This window comes from Hermetia illucens, chromosome 4 (assembly GCF_905115235.1).
Source record: "Hermetia illucens chromosome 4, iHerIll2.2.curated.20191125, whole genome shotgun sequence".
In the NCBI taxonomy this organism is placed as follows: Eukaryota; Metazoa; Arthropoda; class Insecta; order Diptera; family Stratiomyidae; genus Hermetia; species Hermetia illucens.
In genome coordinates, this window is record NC_051852.1 from 155833254 (window position 1) to 155854788 (window position 21535).

The 21535-nt window shown below is 44.8% G+C and overlaps 1 protein-coding gene across 4 annotated transcripts in view; it reads right to left on the reverse strand.

Annotated features, from left to right (window-relative positions):
- LOC119655119 (calbindin-32) overlaps positions 1-21535 on the reverse strand; it is a 356244-nt gene that overhangs the window by 127523 nt on the left and 207186 nt on the right. For all 4 annotated transcript variants that reach the window (XM_038060846.1, XM_038060842.1, XM_038060844.1 and 1 more), the window contains exon 7: positions 19667-19756. In XM_038060846.1, coding sequence (XP_037916774.1) covers positions 19667-19756 — 90 coding nt within the window. The remainder of the gene's footprint in view (positions 1-19666; positions 19757-21535) is intronic.

The window sequence follows — 21535 nt, forward strand, 5'->3', positions numbered from 1 at the left end:
GCAGATGATGTTTTCCTAGCGTCCAATAACAAAAACGAACTCGAGCTACTTGTCTAAAAATGGAATGATCGCCTCATGCAACAGTGAATCAGATTGAACCTGGATAAAACTGAATTATTGACGACCGATCCCAATGAAACCACTGCCAATGGCATCAACCTGCGAAGAACTGAACGATTCACATACCTCGGGCTAATGCTATCAGTCAACGAAGAAATACTTTGTCAAATTGCTTCATGTGATAGCGCAACCTGGAAGAAGTGGCGTATCACAACTGGTGTTCTTTGTGATCGACGTATCAACGAGCGTCTTAAACCTAAAATTGACCGGAGTGTCGTCCGCTTTGTCGCCCTCTATGGTTCTGAGTGTTGACCGAATATGAAAGACAATGAACGACGTCTTCCGGCAATGGAGAGGAAAGTGTTGCATTGGGCTAGTAGCGTGACAAGCCTTGATCACATCCGGAATCAGGAAACCCGCGACTGATATGGGGTTGCACTGATCGTGGAAAAATTGCGAGAGAGGTGTCTTCGTTGGTATGAGTACGTAATTCGCGCTAATGAAAATTCACCCGACAAGATTGGTTTGAACATCGAAGTCGATGGTAAGCGATCAAAAGGCCGGCCGAAACAATGGTGGCTTGATACGCTACATAGGGATTTGAAAGCCTCGCGATTGCATCCAGATCAGGCTGTTGACAAAACAAAATCGGGGAAACCGATCACGACGAGCTGAACCCGCTTGTGAACGGGACAAAGGTTGAAGGAAAACCAGAAGAAGGCTACACGATCATTACAAGCTACTATTTTATTTTCTGGGCTTCAGAGACAATATTACGTTGAATTAAACGGGCTATGTGCCTTAGCATTACTTAGGTAAAGTTTTACGGGGACATAGCTGGGTATGGGCGAGAACGACGAAGGGACGAACTAACTAGGCAGGGTTCAGTGAAGCAAACCTTCTCCTACTTTCTTCCATTTCCCTTCTCTGCTTAAAAAAATGTATATCAACATGTTTTCCCTGCTGTTTATTATTGACATCATTATTTGCCGTGTATCTTCCTCGAATCAGAGAGACATAAATACTTTCATTTCTTTGTCGCATCATCAATTCAAAAATACAATCCTTCCTTCTTCAGAGAATTCCATTCTATACAAATTATAAACATTTTTCCTGAAAACAAGCTACAAATAACAGAGGTCACATCAAATTACACCGAATCATGTGAATACTCAACGAATCAAACGAAGCGAAACCATGTTCGCCATGTCTAACATGACAAATGCGAATAATTGTTTTAACAAAGTCCAAGGCATGTCTACGCCAATAATGAGATGTCAGCTGAACCCTCCTCTGCGGATTTTCAAAATGCTCATCTGCTCCTGTTGCATTCCCGATTCCCTCCACGGATCCCAAAGCGTATGCAATTCATTACCCACGGTAAACAAGAACAATATTCTGCAGTTGCTCAGCCGCCCTGTGAAGAAGCGATTCCTCACTTTTTGAGGTAATTAGCGCACCCATAGCGTGCTGCGTTCGAGAATTATCACGACGGAGTTCAGCGGAATCTAAATTCATGGCAAATAATCTGCTTACACATCCGCACATTCACAGGACGAAAATAGCACAGAAGCATGTTTGAAGAGGTTGAATAAATAATGCATGGATCTCTTTGCACGTGTAACCACTTCGTGCAGTTCGCGGATGAGCAACTTCCACGTAGAGTCCTCATAATGCCAACAAAGTCCGGATGAATACAAATAGCTTTTTTGGATTCAGATTGCATTTGGAAAGTTACAGATTTTGTTGAGCTCCAAATTCTGGAATATACGAGTAGAGTGGTGAATTAATCGGTTGAGTACCTTAAGGAGTCGCCAGTAATACCATAGCATACTATCTGATAAAGCTTGCTTCTGTACCAGGAGAGATGGCGAGAGTCTAGCCAAAGTTTATAATCTATCTACGGTTCCTAGTTACCTTGGAACTTGAATGATTAAGAAGATTAAAGTGACGATGATGTGAGATAAATTTCTGTCAATGAACACGGAAATTCATGGGTTTGAGGAAAACGACACATTAATCTGAAGAAAGCTGAAAGCCTTAAATGAAAATGGTATGAACTGATGTTCAATGTTCCTACCACAGCGCAGAAGTAGCCTTTAAAGTTGGGAAACACGAAAGCGAAGTTCCAATGAACCGCGGGTCGTTATTTTTTTACTTGTTTCTTTTCTAACCAGTTCAGAAGAGTGGTTCGTCTCTCCAATAAGCCATTAAAAAATTGCACCTGTCTTAGACTTGGATCATTTGGAATTTGCATCAGGATGGAGATCATACCGCTAAGCATAGCTAGGTTCGTGTTAAGAACGATATGCATGGCACAGAAAGTGAAAAGGATACAGTCACGAAACCGTAAATTAGACGCTTCAGATATGAACGATTTTGTGTATCTTTATGTAAGAATATTTAGATACATGACGACTCTATGAAGTTTTAGGTTACAATAAATATAATACAATAAAAAATGTGTGGAGTTGCCAAATCTCCCATCAGGCGCGTCCCTTCGTGCGGATAAGGGAATGCTCGGCAAATGTGTCATGGCCATGCACATGCACGCATCCGGAGATGTGCGTGTATGGGCATGTTTATGCGCAGGCCGGGTAGGTGGGAAATAAACGCCCACCCGTGGATAAAAATTGGCTATGGGAACCCAGAAATAAAACCAAACATAGAGGAGCAGAAGAAGAATGAAGTTACGGTGCAGGGCTTCGGAAACCCAGTACCGGCGGTTTTTGGAAGTGAGCAAGCGGGCTCCCGGCCGCCGATATCCAACGACCGCAGTGCCTCAGTAGTGGGAACCTTGGCTACTGTGGCATCTAATGTTACAAGCGTACGGGAGGAACTTGAACTGGCTCCAGTGATGGATCCGTTCAGAAGGGGCTGGATTTTTCGCAGATCCCCTCCAAACGGGCACAAGCCCCCACGATCGCTACCCCCAGCGGGAAGCGTATAGCGGGAGTCTTCGATGAGGAAGAATCACTGACGCCGATTCACCCGAGCGCTGTTTTGGGCAATGATCAGTCTAGAGCTGCCTTTACTGCCCTCGGTAAAAAGATCATGGAGCTGTGTGAGTTTATAAAGGAGCGCAGGAACATTCACCAACATATAAGGGCCATGATAAGAGGCATCCGTTTGACGTACGGCCAGGCCCAGGATGAACGAGTAGGGAAGTCGCCGATTGGAAAAGTCAACCAGGCAACTCAAGAAACGCCGGTTGAAAACACAAAAGGGGATAAACCGGGGAAGAGGCTGCCCGAGAAGCTGATTGACTCAACAGGCCAGCAAACCCCGAAAAGAAAAAAGGACTCAACTCCCAAAAAGGTGGAGTTCATGAGAAGTACGTCTGAAGCTGCCAGTGAAAATACTGCAGTGGCTACCTCGGGAAAAGGAATCGAACCTTCAAAGGCGGATGCGGAAGCTTGGAGGAAGGTAGAACCGCGGAAGAGAAATTATCGGAGGAAGATTATACCGGTGGTGATTTTCATTTCCAAACGGGGCGAAGGGTCATACGCCGACATTCTCAGGAAAGTGAAGGCAGACCTCGAACTCACCAATTTGGGAGACAACGTCAGCCACATTAGACGGTCGCAGAAGGGAGATCTTATGTTGGAACAATCCCAATCCACCGCGGGCAAATTCTTAAGCCAAATCGGGAAGACTTTAGGGCAGGAAGCCGACATAAGAGCTAGCAGGCCGGAGATCACTATAATCTGCAAAGATATAGATGAAATCACGACGAAGGAGAAGGTTCGCGAAGCTTTGGAGAAACAGTTCGATCTTGCCGGACTACAAGAGTCAGTGGTGAAAACGCTAAGGAAAGCCTATGGGGGAACACAAACCGCTATCATCAGCCTACCAGTGGAGAACGCACTCAAACTGTTAGCAGCAGGGAGAGTGAGAATAGGCTGGGTTATGTGTCGCCTTAGGGAACAGGTGGCGTTAAAACGGTGCTTTAGATGCCTTGGCTTTGGTCACATTGCGAAGGCATGCACTAACCCAAATGACAGGTCAAAGTAATGCAGGAGATGCGGAGTGGAAGGCTATATCAGCAAGGACTGCGGAGCTGACCCGAATTGTCTACTGTGCAAAGGAAAGGAGGGTGTGGACCATCGGCACATTGCGGGCAGCAGCAGGTGCCCGGAACACAGGAGAGCCCTTAGCACAAATCGCAGATGAGGTTGATACAAATCAATCTCAACCACTGCGAGGCGGCGCAGGATCTATTCGCGTAAACCATCCGCGAGAAAAAAATCGATGTGGCCATACTCAGTGAACCATACCGAAACCGCGGTGGTAGCGTTTGGGTCAAAGACCAAACGGGCCAAACAGCGCTATGGACTTGTGGAGAACAAGCCTTGCAGGAAATAATGGAGCACTCGGAGGAGGGCTTCATCAGAGCGAAAGTGAAGGGGATCCACATCTACAGCTGTTATGCTCCACCCAGCGCTACACTCGTCGAGTATGAGCGGATACTTGCTGCTCCTGTTTTGGATGTAAGAGGACGCTGGCCGATCATAATAAGAGGTGATTTCAATGCGTGGGCTCTTGAATGGGGCAGCCGGATAGCAAATGTCAGGGGACGTGTTCTCCTCGAAGCATTCGCGGAGCTGGACGTGGTACTAGCGAATGTTGGGTCTTCGTACACTTTCCGGGGAGTGGACCTGACATACGTGAGTGCCACTTTAGCCAGTAGAATCGCTTGGCATGTCAGTGAGGACTATACTCACAGCGACCACCAGGCAATCTGCATAGAGATCAAGGGCGGATGTGGAGGTTTACGCAACGGAAACAGTGAGAGCGGTGAAGTCCTGGCTAGAAAAGGCCAAACTGTCCTTGGCGGACGCGAAAGCGGAAGCGGTCTTAATAACGAAACGCAGAAAAAATAACACTGTAAAAGTGGAGGTCGGTGGACATACGGTCGTATCAAAGCCGGCTATCAAATACTTGGGGGTAATAATTGACACCAAATTGAGTTTTAGGGAACACCTAGAGTATGCATGCCAAAAGGCAGGCAGTGCCACCACGGCACTTGCTAAAATGTTGCCAAATATTGGTGGACCGAAACATTGCCGGAGGTTGGTGCTAGCCGGAGTGGTGCGTTCCATCCTGCTCTACTCGTCGCCTGTGTGGGCAGGGGCGCTTGCAAACTCTCAGAGACGGAAGCAGATGAACTTGGTTTATCGGCGGATGGCTTTGAGGGTTTGCAGTGCTTTTAGAACCATATCAGATGAGGCAGTATTGGTGGTGGCAGGCATGATCCCGGTTGACATCTTGGCCAAAGAAATGAGCGTCCTGTACAATGCAAGACGTATGGAGGGGCATGCACAGCGTAGAAATGCGGCAAGGTCAGAGTCGCTTGACCTCTGGCAACGCAGATGGGACGAGTCTACGAAAGGTCGGTGGACGCACAGGCTCATTCCCAACATTAGGGTGTGGCTTGAGCGAAAACAAGGGGAGACCAACTACCACATTACCCAGTTCCTCACGGGACACGGTGGTTGTTACAGGCAGTATCTGCACCGCTTTGGGTTGGATGATTCTCCGAACTGCCCCAGATGCGATGGCATACCGGAGGATTCAGAGCATGTGATGTTTCACTGCCCACGATTTGCGATGGATAGAAGGAGCTTAAACCAGGTGCTGGGCAGGAGCGGGACCTCGGAGAGCTTGGTTACTGAGATGCTGGAGTCCGAGGAGAAGTGGCTTTCGGTTGGCTCCGCAATTATCCGAAAGCAGGAGGAGTTGCTGAAGGAACAAAGAAGGAGGAAAGCTGCAAATAGGAGAAGGATGAGTGCCTAAGAGCAAACCTACCCCGCGAAGTAATACCTCAATGGTGGTCCCGCGGGGCTGGGGCTGGAGAGACCGGGGGTGGTTTTTAGTGGGTGTGAATCCCACACGCGCCCGTTGTAGTTCCACCGTTCGGGTGGCGGAGCTGCGTCGGACGTGTCTTTCTAAGATTTTCCACCGCCGTGTACGCACAAAAAAAAGGTTACAATAAATATAAATACAGGCGAAAACGCAATTTCGACTTATTATAACATTGGTAATAATAGCGGGGGTTACACCAAACTTTTCAGTATTAAAGCTGCAATGAGCTCTTCGAATGTACATAGACAAAGGCTGACCAATATTAATGCATGGTTCTACACGGTAAGCAGGAAATACAAGAGGTAAGATAAAAGCGGTCAAAGGGTAGTATAGGTCCTAGGGCGAAACGTGGATTGGTACCCATGATAGAGCATAAAACCTGGGAAATGCCTGTTAAAAAAACACCAGCAGCACTACTACCAAACCCTATCTCCACTTGATCGCTTTCTTTATGAAAAATTGCAGACGGAGAAGGATGAATGCGAGTCTCTCGCGCCTAAAACGGGACAAAATGAACTAACTGGTCCTCCAGGTTAGGAGTTGGGTAGGGCTGACAACCGTACATGGAAAACCGATGTTACTAAGCCAGGGAGCCTCGGATAGGATGGATTTTACAACGACGAACCCGGCAACGACAACGGATTAACGATTTGCGCATTTTCACATGGAACGTTCGACCGACAGACCGAATGCTGCTGAGCAGCTAGCCGATACCCTGTCCCAATATAAGTCTGATGTAACAGCGTTGTAAGAGATGCGATGGGCAGGGACCGATTTCCTGGAAAAGAGCTGCTACACCATACAGTGGCCATCCAGTAAACATGGTGCTCGGATGATTGGCAAAGAAGCATTATCTGCCTCATATGAAAAGGGCCTCATGCCTCATGAGAAGGGAGATATCACACAGTGCAGCATTTATAGAGGCATCACGTTGTTGAGTACCATCTATAAGATATTATCTTCTATCTTGCTAGGCTGGATAGCCCCAAATGCCTAGAACATCATTGGCCCATACCAAAGACGCTTCACTCCAGGAAAACCAGGAACAGATCAGATTTTATCTTTGCGGCAAACGATGGAAAAACTGTTGGAATATGGACATCAGTTGCACCATCTCTTCATCGACTTTAAAGCCACCTATGGCATATTCGTTTTGAGAATGAAGGTCCTAAGTCCGCATCAACTTGATGCAGGACCGGACCAATTGGGGAGCAACTTACTCCCTCTTTTCTGGTCCACGGACCCCTCGCTTAGGGCGAAACCGTAAAGCCGTCGTCGCTCCACCTATGGCAGTTTTCTGGCAGAGATAAGAAATGTTCCTTTTTTGCACTCTTAGTCTTGTCGGTCAAGTGCCACAGGAGTCTCCTCATTGGGGTACTCTAGCCTGACATAATCTAGAACAAAGAACTATGCCACCATGCGGACCAGGTACTGGTAGAAGTGTTAATTAGCAATGGATAGGTTACACTTTGGGAACTTTTTTGTTGCCTGTGCTATGCATGCCTATTTATCAAGTTCTCCTTATCAATCAAGGCAAGAATTTAACCTTTTTAATAATACATTATTATTTTGCTTCATAACTGATAAAAGGAAAGCGCAAAAAGCTTACCATTTAATATTCCTATGGTCTGGCATGAACCTAAAGCTAGTGCCTGTTGTCTCCGATTAATCAATACAAAGAGAAAGAGTGGCATGTGTTCGCTTACTCTAAAATTATTTCGCAGTGCGATCTATCCCACAATCCGAGATATCCTTTAGCATTAGCTTCTCTTTTCAATACAGGCCCCGCATACGGTGATTAAAGGAAATTTTTATAAGATACACGAGAGAATAGTTATGATTTCTGAAGACTTTTCTCCTAACATCAATCAGTCATGGGCCACTTAACATTTTAGCCATCTTGAAATAACTGGCTTGGCAAAGTATCTGTAGATGCACCCCTTGCTGTGTTCAATGCTTCAGACACAGCGGTAGCTGCCACTCTTCGCCAACAAGTGAATCAAACCTGGCAACCGTTGAGCTTCTTTTCGAAATAACTGAACCTAGTTACACGTAACTACAGCGCCTGCGATCGTGAGCTACTCGCCGCGTACCTTGCCATAAACATTTCAGGTTTTCCCTGGATGGTAGGCCGTTCACCGTGTTCACGGACCAAAAGCCCCTTACTTCCCGCTTAAACAAAACCCCGACAAAGTGTTTTCTTGTCGACTTTGGCAACAGAGCTTCATCAGCCATTTTACTTCCGACATGCAACACTTACCTGGGAAAAGCAACGTCGCTGCAGACGATTTGTCTTGAACCTCGGAGGTCACAGTGCCGCCAGGGTCGATTATACGGCAATCGCCAACGGGCAGAAAGATGATCAGAACTTCAAAGCCTGACGGCAAACTTCAAATAAAAGTTGAAGGAGTTTCCTTTCTTCAGCTCAAAATCCTACTTATTCTGCCAGACTTCAGATAAGGCTCCTAGGCCATTCATTCCGGCCAATTTGCGCAAGAAAGTATTTCACGAAGTGCACGATCTTGGGCATCCAGGCATTAGGACGACGAACCTGTTAGTACTGGAAAATACTTCTGGCTGTCCATGAACAAGGACGTAAACGCTTGGGCCATACAGTGCATCGCGTGCCAGAAGCGCAAAATCAAGAAGCACGTAAGCAAGGAAGTAGGCATATTTCCTCGGTCAACCAAGGGCTTCCTCCCCATTCACTTCTACATCATTAGCCCTTTGAGAAAACTCGTAAGGATACAAGTGTTGCCTCACAATCACCGACAGGTCTACGCGGTGGTCTAAAACAATACCTTTGACTGACATTATGGTACAATTTTGTGCCGATACCCTCTGTCAAGAATGGATGCCGCGCTTTGGTGTCCTAGCCGTAATCATCAGGGATCAGGGGAAGGCAGTCTGAGTCTCCTCTTTTGTTGAAATTGGGCAAGCTCCCTGGTTTCAAGCGTCACAGGACTACTGCATCCGCAGTCCAATAGGATGCTGGAACGTTGGCACCGGACACTAAAGGCCACCTTACTGGCTCACGATGATTGCTTGTGTTCGTGGTCCTTGCCTCTCGCCCTCTTCGGCTTCCGCACAGCTCACCGAGAAAAGTTCGCGGCCAGCCCCGTGGACATGGTGTATGGGGGTTAAGTGACTCCGGCATGCTGCGCCTGCTCATGGACGCAGTTTCGAAATTGCGGCCGACTCCATCTTTCCTACATACCATACCGGACATCGACAACCCCACCGACACCTCGAGACATATTCACAGGTCCTCGTTAGGAGGACGCTCCGCGGAGGCCGCTGCAGCGATCATTCGAGGGCTCCTTTAAAGACCTGGAGTAACGGGAGTACTCCTTCAAGCTCGACACTGGGGGCGAGCCCAAATGGGCCTCCTTGTCGAGGATGAAGGCCTTCTCTCTGATGCTCGGAAAAAGCGTGTGCGAAGCGTCAGGTTCGCCCGGTAACTCCATTCGCGGGATAACGTCCTGGGTTCCTCTGCTTAACTCGCGCGGTTTCAACTGGGGGCAGAGTGATGTAGCGGCACATCGGAGGCATGAACCACGACTGCATTGCCGTGGTGAATTTATCTCCGCCGACGCACTGTACAGTCCCCACCACGGCTGGCGGCTTGGCACGAGCCCGGCGTGCAATCTTTAGGATTGGACCGCCGGCATGAACAGACCCACTAAGGTTGGCCAAATTTTTTCACATCATGTTTTGGTTAAATTAACTTTCCATTTATAAAAAGAATTCAACTAAATTCAAGAGAACAATTTGGTAAACCATTTGTTGAATTAATCTTTCAATAAAATTGCTAAGTATCATCTGAAAAAAGTGAAGCGACAAATAGGATCGGTTTTCGCAGGAAATTAGGAAATGTTGGTTAGAACTCAACCGAATGGCACCTTGACTGGTCTAAACGGAGCCGCCATGCGTCGCTCTCCTACACCGTGGGAATTGTCACATAGGGTACTTAGTTGATTAATTAGTTTATTTCACGAGAAGCCATAAAAATTGTCCCTGATTAAGTGAAATATAATTATTCTTGTTTTTTTACGGTTTTGTGTTGTCCCTATACAGGCAAAAGGAGGGCGTAAAATTTTTCTCACCAAATATAGTCGTGTGGGGTATTCAATGAAACACCTCGATTAGTACTTTTTGAAGCCGGTATTGGTTTTGACATTAGTTATAAATGAGGCGAAGGGAGGGGTTATCTGCGTGGAGTCGAAGGTGGTCACTTTTTTCACGGACCCATTCTCAGGAACTATTCAAACGAAAAATCAGGTAACTGCCGCTACATGATGTCTAGACCAAGTTTGGTGGAAGCCGCACTGTTACTAACGAAGTTGTAAGGGTTCAAAGTTGTGATTTTTGTGTGAATTTATAGCAATCTAAGACTGAATGTCAGTATAACACTAAACTCACTAAAGAGAATAGTCCGACATAATGTAAGCCTAAAAAATAGGCACGAATGCACGAAAATATGTAAGAAATATACAAAACCTTTCTTATCTGAAGCGTCCTACTTCCGGTTTCCTAACTTGTTTATGTTCTTCTAAGAGTTAAGGGATGTATATAGATATCCGTAAAAAGGAAAACAATGTTGTTATTAATAATGCCCTCCTATTTTGTATGCACTTGATTAAGGACTAATTATGCAAATTAAGAAATTATTAAGAGCGCAGCTAGCGCAGGAAATGATGAGAAAAGGTAATCTCCGTCTGAACCTTTATGAGTGGGACATAAAATATTCACTACTGCATCCTGCCTTATGCAAAAATGGATAATTCAGTTCAGTTCAAGAACAGAACAGACTATGGAGTTCTGAGTCCTGAAAATGTTCATAGTTGAATTTATTGTACACGCAGATGCATATGCAGATACTTTTCCATATGTGTATATATATATTAAATATGATATTGGCATACTGCATGCACACATATTCGCATCTGTCCAACCCTTAGCCAGGCTAGCTAGACAGAAAAGCACAATAAACAAACTGAATGGATGCTGCAGACAAAATCTACTCATCTCCTATCTCCTCTCGTAGTTAGACATCGTATCTCCAATTTTAAATTGATGTTGAATATTATTTTCTGGGGACAAATATAGAAACGATGGCATCGTTACAAGTTGCTGATGAACTTTTTTTGGATATTTTATGTTAAGAGTTAGGTGGCGCTGGGATTTTGCAAAATAAGGGCCAACTGGTCTAGACGATACAGAAAATTGTTTTTGTAAACAATAAATGGTCTGAAACAGAATCCTTAGTTTTGGTTTCAGGAATATTTCATCCACATAATTTATGTTCAAGTGGAAGTGATTTGTATAACTCAGGGGAGATGATGTGGAATATCTTAACGAAGTATGTACGAAGTAGTAATTGAACCGAAACAGGCATAGGCAAAGAGGTAAAATCTTTAAATTTACTATAATAATAATAATAATAAGGGGAAGATAAATCAGATCGATAATTATAAGTCTTCACAGTCCTTATTAAAAAATCTGCTATCTACAGGAACCAAATGTGGGTCGTCTTTGCCTATAGGCGTGCAAATTTTTGTGCCTTATGGAACCCACAGCAACTACTATCTATTTATTAGGCCGCACAAATAAAATCTAATGATTTAGTTTTTGTGTATCTAAATAAACGCAAGGTGAGGAACCCCACGTTGGGCGCCAAAATGGAAATTACTGAACAGATACTGTGACTAGATTTTAGGAAAATAGACGGATTTGTATATTTTTTTCGGACGGGCCAAGAGTGTATAGGGCCGGGCTGGGGGTAGGCTCATCCAACTGACGAGGATCTGCTTGTCTGCTAGTCATGTGTTAGGGCAAGTGCATCTGGCGCGGGATGAGCCGAAGCTATAGCCCCGGGATCGTCCTCCTTGCAATGGAGAAGGTGGAACAGCATACGTCTAGGGCTGCGTGACCAATTTTGAGCTTTCTCTTTAGTATGGGAACTCTGAATACCTTGGAAACCTTCAGTTTCAAACAAGACCCTTATCCTGGTGGTCGGGCTAGCCAAGGTGGACATTCTTCCCGAACTACTCACGGGACTAAGATATGGACTCAATTATTAAAAAAAAAACAAACTGACAATAGAAGAAGAGGGGGTGAGGCGCTAAGTTCAGCGACGCCTGGGAGGGCGTAAAACTCAATGTCATCCCTTACGACGAGATTCCCAGGAGACCGGTCGCTCGCAATTGATTGCCGAAGATCCGCATGGATAAGGACAAGCTCGTCCAATTCCTGTGCCTTCAAAACCCCAGAATTCCTATGGACGACTGGGTAGTTATCAAGGAGGAGGGGCGCCAGACAAACAGCCAACCCTTTCTGCTTCGTATAAGCGAAGAGTGCCTGGAAGTACTGGAAAAGGTAGATTATGAAGTGTGGTTCGGAGCCAGTGTTATATTCTGCAAAACCGGACGATGACCTGTTTCCAATCGACGCCGAAAACGAGCTGTTGGAAAAGATGGGAATGGACAATCCAACGGGGACTAGCGAATACCTCACCCAAGCAGATCATGCCGGGGGTAACGCAGATAAATCTGCAATACTCGAAGCGCGCCTCGGCTAATCTACTTGTCTTCCTTATAGAGGAAGACATCGATATCGCTCTAAAATAGGAGCCTTGGCGACCGAACCATCAATGAGCTCCAAAGCAAATATTGTAATTTATTGCAATTTAGTGCAGAAGACGCTGATCAGGGCAGACCTAGAGTATGTATTCTCACGAGCAAAACTCCGCATGCTCTTCAGTGTCCGGACCTGAGTTCCAGCAACTTAGTCGTAGTCAAACTGGAGCAAGTGGGGGCAGAGAAGAATATATTCCCTTGGCTTACATGGGGCACGACCTATCAACTCCGCCGGAAAAATTACAACGTTTGAAGACCACCATAGCAACAAAGAAGGCTAACCTGTTGATAGGCTGCGACGCCAATGCAGGGCATACGATTTGGGGCAGCTCGGAAGTCAACAAGAGAGGAGAATCGTTCTTTGACTTTATTACTTTATTTATTTCAACTTATCGGTGTGTAACAGGGGCGATACACGAACCTTCTATTTCTCCAGTTCGGAGAACTGTGACGGATCAAGGAAGCCTTGACCAGTACTGGTTTGGAGAGATATCTTACGCATTGAATTATATCCAGGCTAAGAACCAGGATAATCCAGTCGAATCTGGGAGACAACCACTTGACTACAGCTATGAACAGAGGCATGCCCCAGTGTGGCGCCATCTCTCCGGTGCTCTGGTTAATAGTAATGGACAAAATTTTACGAACATTGGACAGCGACGCGGTGAAGGTAGTGGCGTATGCCAGCGACTTGGTGACATTAATGTCAGGGATGTTTCGGTCTTTTATGATAGACATCAAGGAAAGAGTTTTGTGAAAGGTGTGCCTGTGGGTTGCAAGATGCAGACTCGGCATAAAGCCAACTAAAACGGAACTAATGCTACTCACCAATAAGGCAAGCGTACCTGAATTGCAGCTATCATGGCTGAATGAACAAAGATTAGTTCTTTCTTCCAATGTAAATATCTGGGAATAATCCTTGGTCCAAAACTAAATTGAAGATTGAACATAGAATCTTTGCAGAGAAATAGGGTTTCGAGCCGCTGTGGTGCGTCCAATCACAACGCACGGTTCTATTGTATAGAAGAATCCCTTAAGAAAACTCTAAGCCATCAGCATAGAGGCCAATAAACCGGAGAGCAGCGCAAATCAGTAGAAGAGGGGAATGCTCCCTAGAAATCTAAACTGGAACCCAATAGAGAGAAATCTCGGGACTGTTAGGGGTAAAGACAGGAGCCAGGAAACCCGTCGTTAGCTATGCTAATGCAGTAGTAATAACTATACTACCGAAAGTATTTCCGGGCCTCGTCGTTATGGAGATGTGTGAGGGATGGAGTAAAGTGCTCGCGTTAACCAGCATACGCTTTTGACGAGGTCTTGTATTGGTAGGCTGCGTGAGTAAGGACACAGTGGACTGGCTTAGAACTATAGCCCCTAAACTGCCAGGAAGAAAGGGAACCGAACTGTCCACATGTGCTAGGGATGATATACCAGAGGCGCACATGATAACGGTCTACCTTCACGAAATCGCAGCGATTGAGGCGAGGACGATCCTATGCCTAATCATTTAAAACATGGATCTACACATACTGTCAAGTTTTTAGGAGCAAGGAGGACATCAAAAACAAAATCCTCACAATCGGGGCAAGCAACCAATCCCTGGAGTTAATCAAACGTCACAACTGTCTGCTTAATTACAGATTTGAAAGCATACCTGCGCACGTACACTGAAAGAAACAAAGGAAGAAAACCTATCAAGGTGCCAGATAGAATCGCGGTGTTCACAGAGACTGAAAAGGCAGGATCGAGCAAGGAAGGGAACCCGTCGCCCACCAGTCGGACAGTGAAATGCAAGAAAGTGCCATATCGGAGAAGGAGGATAATACTCTAACATTCGAGGGGGCGGTAATGGAGACGAAGATGTTGCGTTGGACCAGTGGCTTGACATGGCTTGATTACATCCAAAATGAGGATATCCGCGTTATGGGGTTGCATCGATCGTGGAAAAATTGCGAGAGAGGCGTCTTCGGTGGTATGGTCACGCAATTCGTGCTAATAAGAATTCACTTGCCAAGATTGGTCTGAACAACGAAGTCGATGGTAAATGACCAAAAGGCAGGCCGAAATAACGGTGGCTTGATATCCTGGATGGGGTTTAACAGCCTTGGGATTGCACCCAGATCAGGCATTCGATAGAGCCAAATGGCGAAACTGATCACGACGAGCCGACCCCACTTGTGAACGGGGCCAAGGCTGAAGAAAAATAAGAAGAAGAAGAATTGGAGGGGCTCCAAGCACTAACGTAAACTATTAAACTGGCAAAGTTCTGCAAGTGGGAGGCGTTTCTGCTTCTTCTTGGCTGCAATGTCACTGGCCACCATAAGGTCTAAGAAAACAGCGGCACCAATCAAAGAGGTTAGTATCTTCGTGAACTAATCCTTAGTAATGGACAGATTAGAAATTGTAGGAAACGCGCCAAGATTCGTGACCAGCAGCAAGCAAAAGGTATGAGACATAACTTTAGGGAATACTTTGATGAGCGACTTGGTAAAGAATTGTAGGGTGTCGGATGAGCCCTCTATGAGGGTCACACAATAATCAGATTGGATATTGAGGGCAACTCGGAAGTAGACAGAATAATAAGGAATCTTAACAGATCAGATTGCGACTACTATACAAGGCACCTGAGTGACAACATGGTTCATCTAAAGGTGAGCGATGACATCAGGGGCGAAACATAGTTAGAAATAGTGGTAGAAGGTCCCAGCAGAGTCATCATTGATGCATATAAAGCTAGCTGTACGACTACGACAGTCAGGGAACCTGCCCAGAATGAGAACGCAGGTGATAAAACCAGGGAGTGGCAGCGGAACAAAAGAACACTGACGACGTATAGCAACGCGATCAGGGGAGTAAAACGAAATAGTTACAGGAAATTTTGTAAAGGGATTGAACGAATCACAGGTGCATTCAGGCTACACAAATTCATAGCCAAAGACAAAGCAATATTTTCGATCTGTCTGAAGGAGGAAAATGGGACATTTACTCAGAATGGGGAGGACAGGGTATATCTCTTTGTCAAAACTCACTTCCCGTGGTCGTACCCCACGGCGCAAGGCAATAGCATACTGTCTGGTACCCAACCATGGACAGAAGAGAGAAAAGGTTAATTTGAAACTAACGAAAGAGGTATGATCGAAAGTTAAAGTAAGATGGGCAGTGGGAACTTTCAAATCACGCTGTGGATGAAATTTTCCCAGTGCTACTTCAGGGAGGCCTAAAAGTCATTTTAGAATCTCTCCAAAGAGTGGCAACGGGCAGCATACCTTTAAGATATATACCAAGGGCATGGAGGCGGGCAAGAGTGGCCTTTACTTCGATAATAGCTAAAAACGATCCTTCTGAGCCTAAATTTTGCAGACCAATCTGCCTGGCATCGTTAGTGTTTAAAACGGTGGCGAAGGTCATAGACAACTATATTAGAACTAATGTTCTAATGTACAATTCGCTACATTGATATCAGCACATTAATTGGGCAGGGTGACCAACTGAAAGTACCCTGTATTAGCTGATGGGGGTAGTGCGGGATGTCATATAAATAAAGAAAATAGTAGATAACAACACACAGATATGAGAGGTCTTAATCCGCAAGGGGGTAGGAAACACTCTTGCTTTCAGGATGGGCAAAATGTAAGAGGCAAGTACAAATTCTATTGTTATGAACACTATTTAAGGGTATCCACAAAGTGTACCCCACCTTATGGATAAGAATAATACAGTCCGGAAAGTCAATAAGGGCAGTATCTATGGTAGAAAAAGAAGACGAGCCTGAGATGAAGCGATGGCTTACGCTAGGATATCGAATCGGAGGACCTCGGCACAAAACCGGTATGTCCTTATTATGGCAGGCTTATGCCGGATTCCGGTTATTGTGCCGCTGATAATGATGATGATGTTCCCCACGTTATCACCGCTGGGCATAAATTAAGCCAGGCCATTCACTAGGAAGCGAAAGCTTAATTTCTTTAGAGTCATTGATTATATGGTAAGGAGGCGAGTAACATAGGTCAAATAGTTGGGAATCACACTAGATCATAAACTGCTTTGGAAGATTCAGGCTCTTCTTTTTCTTCGGCCTTTGTCCCGGTCACAAACGGGGTGGGCTCGTTGAGATCGGGTTCGTCACTTTATTTTATCAAATGCCCGATTTGGCTGCCATCCCCATCCTGCCTATCAAGTCGTCGTTGATTCGGCCTGAATTTTGGTCGTTTATTATCTTCAATGTTCTGACCAATCTTGGCAAGTAAACTCTCGTTATTACGAGAATTATGTAGCTTAGGTCTGAACTTCCGACGGATTTGACATTCGCACTCATGTCGTGTTTGCGGTCATGTATCAATGGAGCGATTACTATCTGTCGTTACTTTTGGTCACGCTTCCCCTAGGTCAGATGCCAGGTAGCGTCTGATGAGCTGTCTCTGTCCAGGACGAAATCGCCAGTCAACATTTTTGAAAAATTTGGATGTTTAACCCAAAAAGAGGAGTCCGTGCACCACAAGAGAGGAAGTAAGTTGCTTCCCAAGCGGTCCGGTCCATCATCAAGTGGGTACGGACTCAGGACTCCCAGAATCTTCTTCAAAGACTAGCCTGCGTATGCATCAGTGGGGCAATGAGAACATGCCCAACGGCAATCCTAGAGGTTATTCTGGGATTGACTCGTATCCATCTGCACATACAGCTGCAGGCAAGGAGGACGATCTTCAGAATGTCCGGAAGTAAGAGTGAGGCGGGAAGCTGTTATAATCAAAGAATAATTGATATTTTTTCTAGGCGGCATTCCGAATTACTGACACCAAGGGATAACATGACAAGGAGTTTTCACTTTAATAAGAAGTTTGAAACACGCTGGAGCCATAGGACTAACTGGAAGAGCATGACGTTGACATTTGGCTCAAACTGGCTGCTGATTACCTGGTATACTGACGGTCCCTTAAAAAGTGATATTCCCTCAAAATGTTTTTTTACATTATACTGACGGATTTCTTATGGTAGAGGGAGGAGGAGGTGCCTGGCCATTGATCCAACGAAGTTGCACTTTCAACCAATGGGTAAGTAAACCAGAATATTACAGTCGATAATATACGCCATAACTAGATGTGCCTCTTTCGACATTCAAAGGAAATACAGTGGGCAGTCAAGCGGCTACTAAAGCATTTATATCCTACCTGGTAAATTCCAAACCAGTTTGGGATTGCCTTGACAGACTGAACATGCTCGGCTCGCTCAGTAAAGTCTGGATATATTGGGTTAGAAGGCAATGAGGCAGCGGACGAGCTGGCCAGCAAGGGACCAGTGATGCCTTTGGGCGGGCCAGAGCTATTCTGTGGGATCGAAAATTGGTTCATGGTTACTACGCTAAAAAACAAAGAAGAATGGTTGAGGGAACTCTATTAGGCGAACCTTCCAGGAATGGAATAGTCCAGGGTGCTCATAGGGATACGAACCCAAGCTTGTTGAAACCTCATTAAGAAGGGCCTTCGGATCATAGTGGGAATACTCACTTGTCACTGCAGGCTAAATTCACACTTAGGGAAGTTTGGTATATCTACGGACACTGTCTATTGATTCCATGAGGGGAGTAATGATGTCGAATATAGGCTAACGCAACATGCTATAGTTTATAGGTATACTATAACTTGTGAAGGAGCACAATATTTCTTCTAGGAAGCACTGCGACGTCCTTTGAAGCGTAGATAGGGGCAATTTCCATTATATTTTGACTTGGTTTCTCTCCGGTTTTTCACAGCCTTTCTTGTTATCTGAGTGTTGCTAGTGAGAGGTTTGCAATCGATCCTGACTATAAATATAATTCTATTCTAGCCAATTCTTACGCTATTGCCTCAAAAGACATGCTTTAAAACATTGACTATAATTTTGTATCTCAAAGATATTCAAAAGAAACTTCAATTTATATTGACCCACATGGTTTAGATATTATAGACAATCCATTACAGCCGCCATTTCGAATAAAATCAACTTAGTCCTTAAAATCTCCATTGTTTTTCCGGGTCAGTTTACACTACAAAATGGAGAGTAAATATTTTTGTGGTGGAGGATACCAAATAGCCTTTTACAATACGTCAGAGGGATGAGCTCCGATTCTTCCTTATATCTTGATAATGTAGGGATGGAAAAGATATTTCTTAAGATATTGTATCTTTAAATTAATGGAATAAGTTCTGACTTCGTCATTAAGCGAAAGCAAAAGAAAGACGTGTTGACTTCTAGGACTTTCTTTTGAATTCTGCAGATATTATCCTACTCAAGAATTCTGGATCTAAATTTACGAATATGTTGCACCAAAATGTGTATTCTTTCGGTTGAAAGGGAGGGTCCCTACTAATTCGATTCCATCCCAATCTTGTCTGACAAAATTTCACATTGTATTGTCCGCCCTTTGTACGTTTTATATAAGTTTCATAAATTCCCATCTTTTTCTAATATTTTTTTCATCATCGTCTTAATTTGATTGTGTCTTTCACAAATTGTTACTTTGGCGAACTTCTCGAAGATTTGTTTATTTAAGTCGAACGCCAATGCGGGTCCTGACGGGTATGTATGGAGCGTGGTTGGCAATTTTAACAAACGCCGGGAGTTCAGCTCCTTCTTAACAGGAAAAATAAAGGGAAAGCTTTTATCTGAACGAAAACAATTACTGGCATCTGTCTTGGTATTTAAATTGGTGAAAGGAGGATCCAAACACGAGGAATGCGAAACTTAAGGAATTTGCTTATGCTTGAGACAGCAGTAAACATTGACAATATAGCGGTATTGAGAAATTTTCGGGGACGCTTTAGATTGTTCAGGGGAAAAGGTTAATTGAATGCTAACATATCGATCCTTGTATAGGAGTACATGCAGGATTATTCCAGTGTTTGGTTTACTCAGCAACTTCTTATGAAGATACTTACATATCTGAGCACATGCTGATATCTATTCGATGTGTTATATTTTAGGGAAACGAGAATAATCAGAAATCATATGTAAATCCTCAGAGATTGTTGTGAATTCTTAAGGAGATCTAATCCTTCTTTTAAGGTCATCTTCCTAGTATTTCTTCGTTTCTTACAGCAGCAGTTAATTTATAAGTAAAGTCAACTTACCTCTCTTATATCAATTTTGCCGTCCTGATTATCGTCATATGCTTCCATGAAGCAGGATTTTAACTCCTCGAGCATTGAATCGGTGACAGCCTGAAAGGAAGAAATGGAACGTTTACTTATATATTTGCATTTACAGGTATTTCGAAGTATTTCGAAGAACTCTTGATCTACCCCATCCTGGAGTTTTACCAGTTCTGTTTCTGGCAAGGAGGGGGGGGGGGATCTGGGAATCTGGGTTGGAGGTAACTTCATCTCTAGGGCAATGCCTGATAACAGATGAGAATGGAGCCCGCAGTTTTAACAATAGGTTTCACGCCAACGTTCCGGTGACCAGTCTGAAAAGGAAGCATCGGGATCAGTGGTGTAACAAGCTTAAATCCGCTTTTTTTCAAGATAAACACATTTTTTTGTAGGAACCAAAAAAAAAATTAAACATTGCGTTCTCAAAGGATGCGGGCACGCGCAGAGACTTATCACGAACTCCGTCCAGCGGAGAGGCGACTTCACAGACGGAAAAAGGAAGCCTGGGAGAACCAACAGGTTTGTGAACTCGAAAAGCACAGGGAGCAGCCGCACCAGGCGCAGAAAGCGAAAGTTTTACCAACAAGTCAGCAGGATGAAGCCTTACACACCTCGATATTCATCCTGCCGAGACAAAGAGGGAAATCTGATTTCCGACAGAATAGGCATATTGGAGCGATGAGTTGAGTACTTTGATGAACTACTGAACAACCAGGACATCGACGAGTTGAAGGTCCGCCAACTGAAGACGACAATTCATCGGCTTAAAAATCATAAATCGCCAGGAGTCGATGGAATTACAATTACACAAAGTGGTTCATCAACTTGTGCTCAAGGTGTGGGACAGCGAATCAATGCCTGACGACTGGCAAAAAGGCATTATCTGTCTCATACATTAAAAGGGAGATATCATACGGTGCAGCAATTAGAGAAGTAGACGTTGCTGAGTACGATCTATAAGATATTCACCGCTACCTTGCTAGGCCGGATAGCCCCATACGCCCGGAACATCATTGGCCCATACCAAAAAGGCTTCGCTCCAGGCAAATCAGCAACAGATCAGATTTTCTCTCTGCGGCAAGCGATAGAAAAACTGTTGGAATATGGACAACAGTTGCACCACCTATTCATCGACTTTAAAGCCGCCTATGATAGCATAGCCAGGGTAAAACTATATATGGCCATGAGAGAACTCGGTATCCCGACGAAATTGATAAGACTGACTAGGTTGACCCTGACCAATGTGCGAGGCTAGATAAAAGCAGCAGGATCACCCTCAAGAACATTCGACATCAACAACGGTCTACGACAAGGGGATGCCCTATCATGCGTCCTCTTTAACCTGGCCCTCGAGAAAGTGATCCGTGATGTTGAGGTAAATGCAAGAGGTACGATCCTCTTTAAGTCCACCCAACTACTGGCCTATACTGACGATATCGACATCATGGGAAGAACCACCCGACACGTACAAACTGCCTTCATCTAGATCGAGCAGGCGGAGTTTGGCGCGAGATCTTGGGCTGCACATCAATGAACGCAAGACAAAATATATGGTGGCAACGTCAGCACCGAAGACCAATCAACCAACAACATCAAACCGCACTGGTCAAACACAAACACGAAGAAGAATAAGGATAGGAGAATACAACTTTGAGACCGTTGACAATTTCTCCTATCTAGGGTCGAAAATCACAACCGATAACAGCTACGATGACGAAATCCGCGCACGGTTGTTGTTAGCCAACAGAGCCTATTTCAGTTTACAAAGACTGTTCCGCTCGAAACATCTCACCATAGGGTCAAAGCTCTTACTGTACCAGACATTGATCTTGCCAGTCCTCATGTATT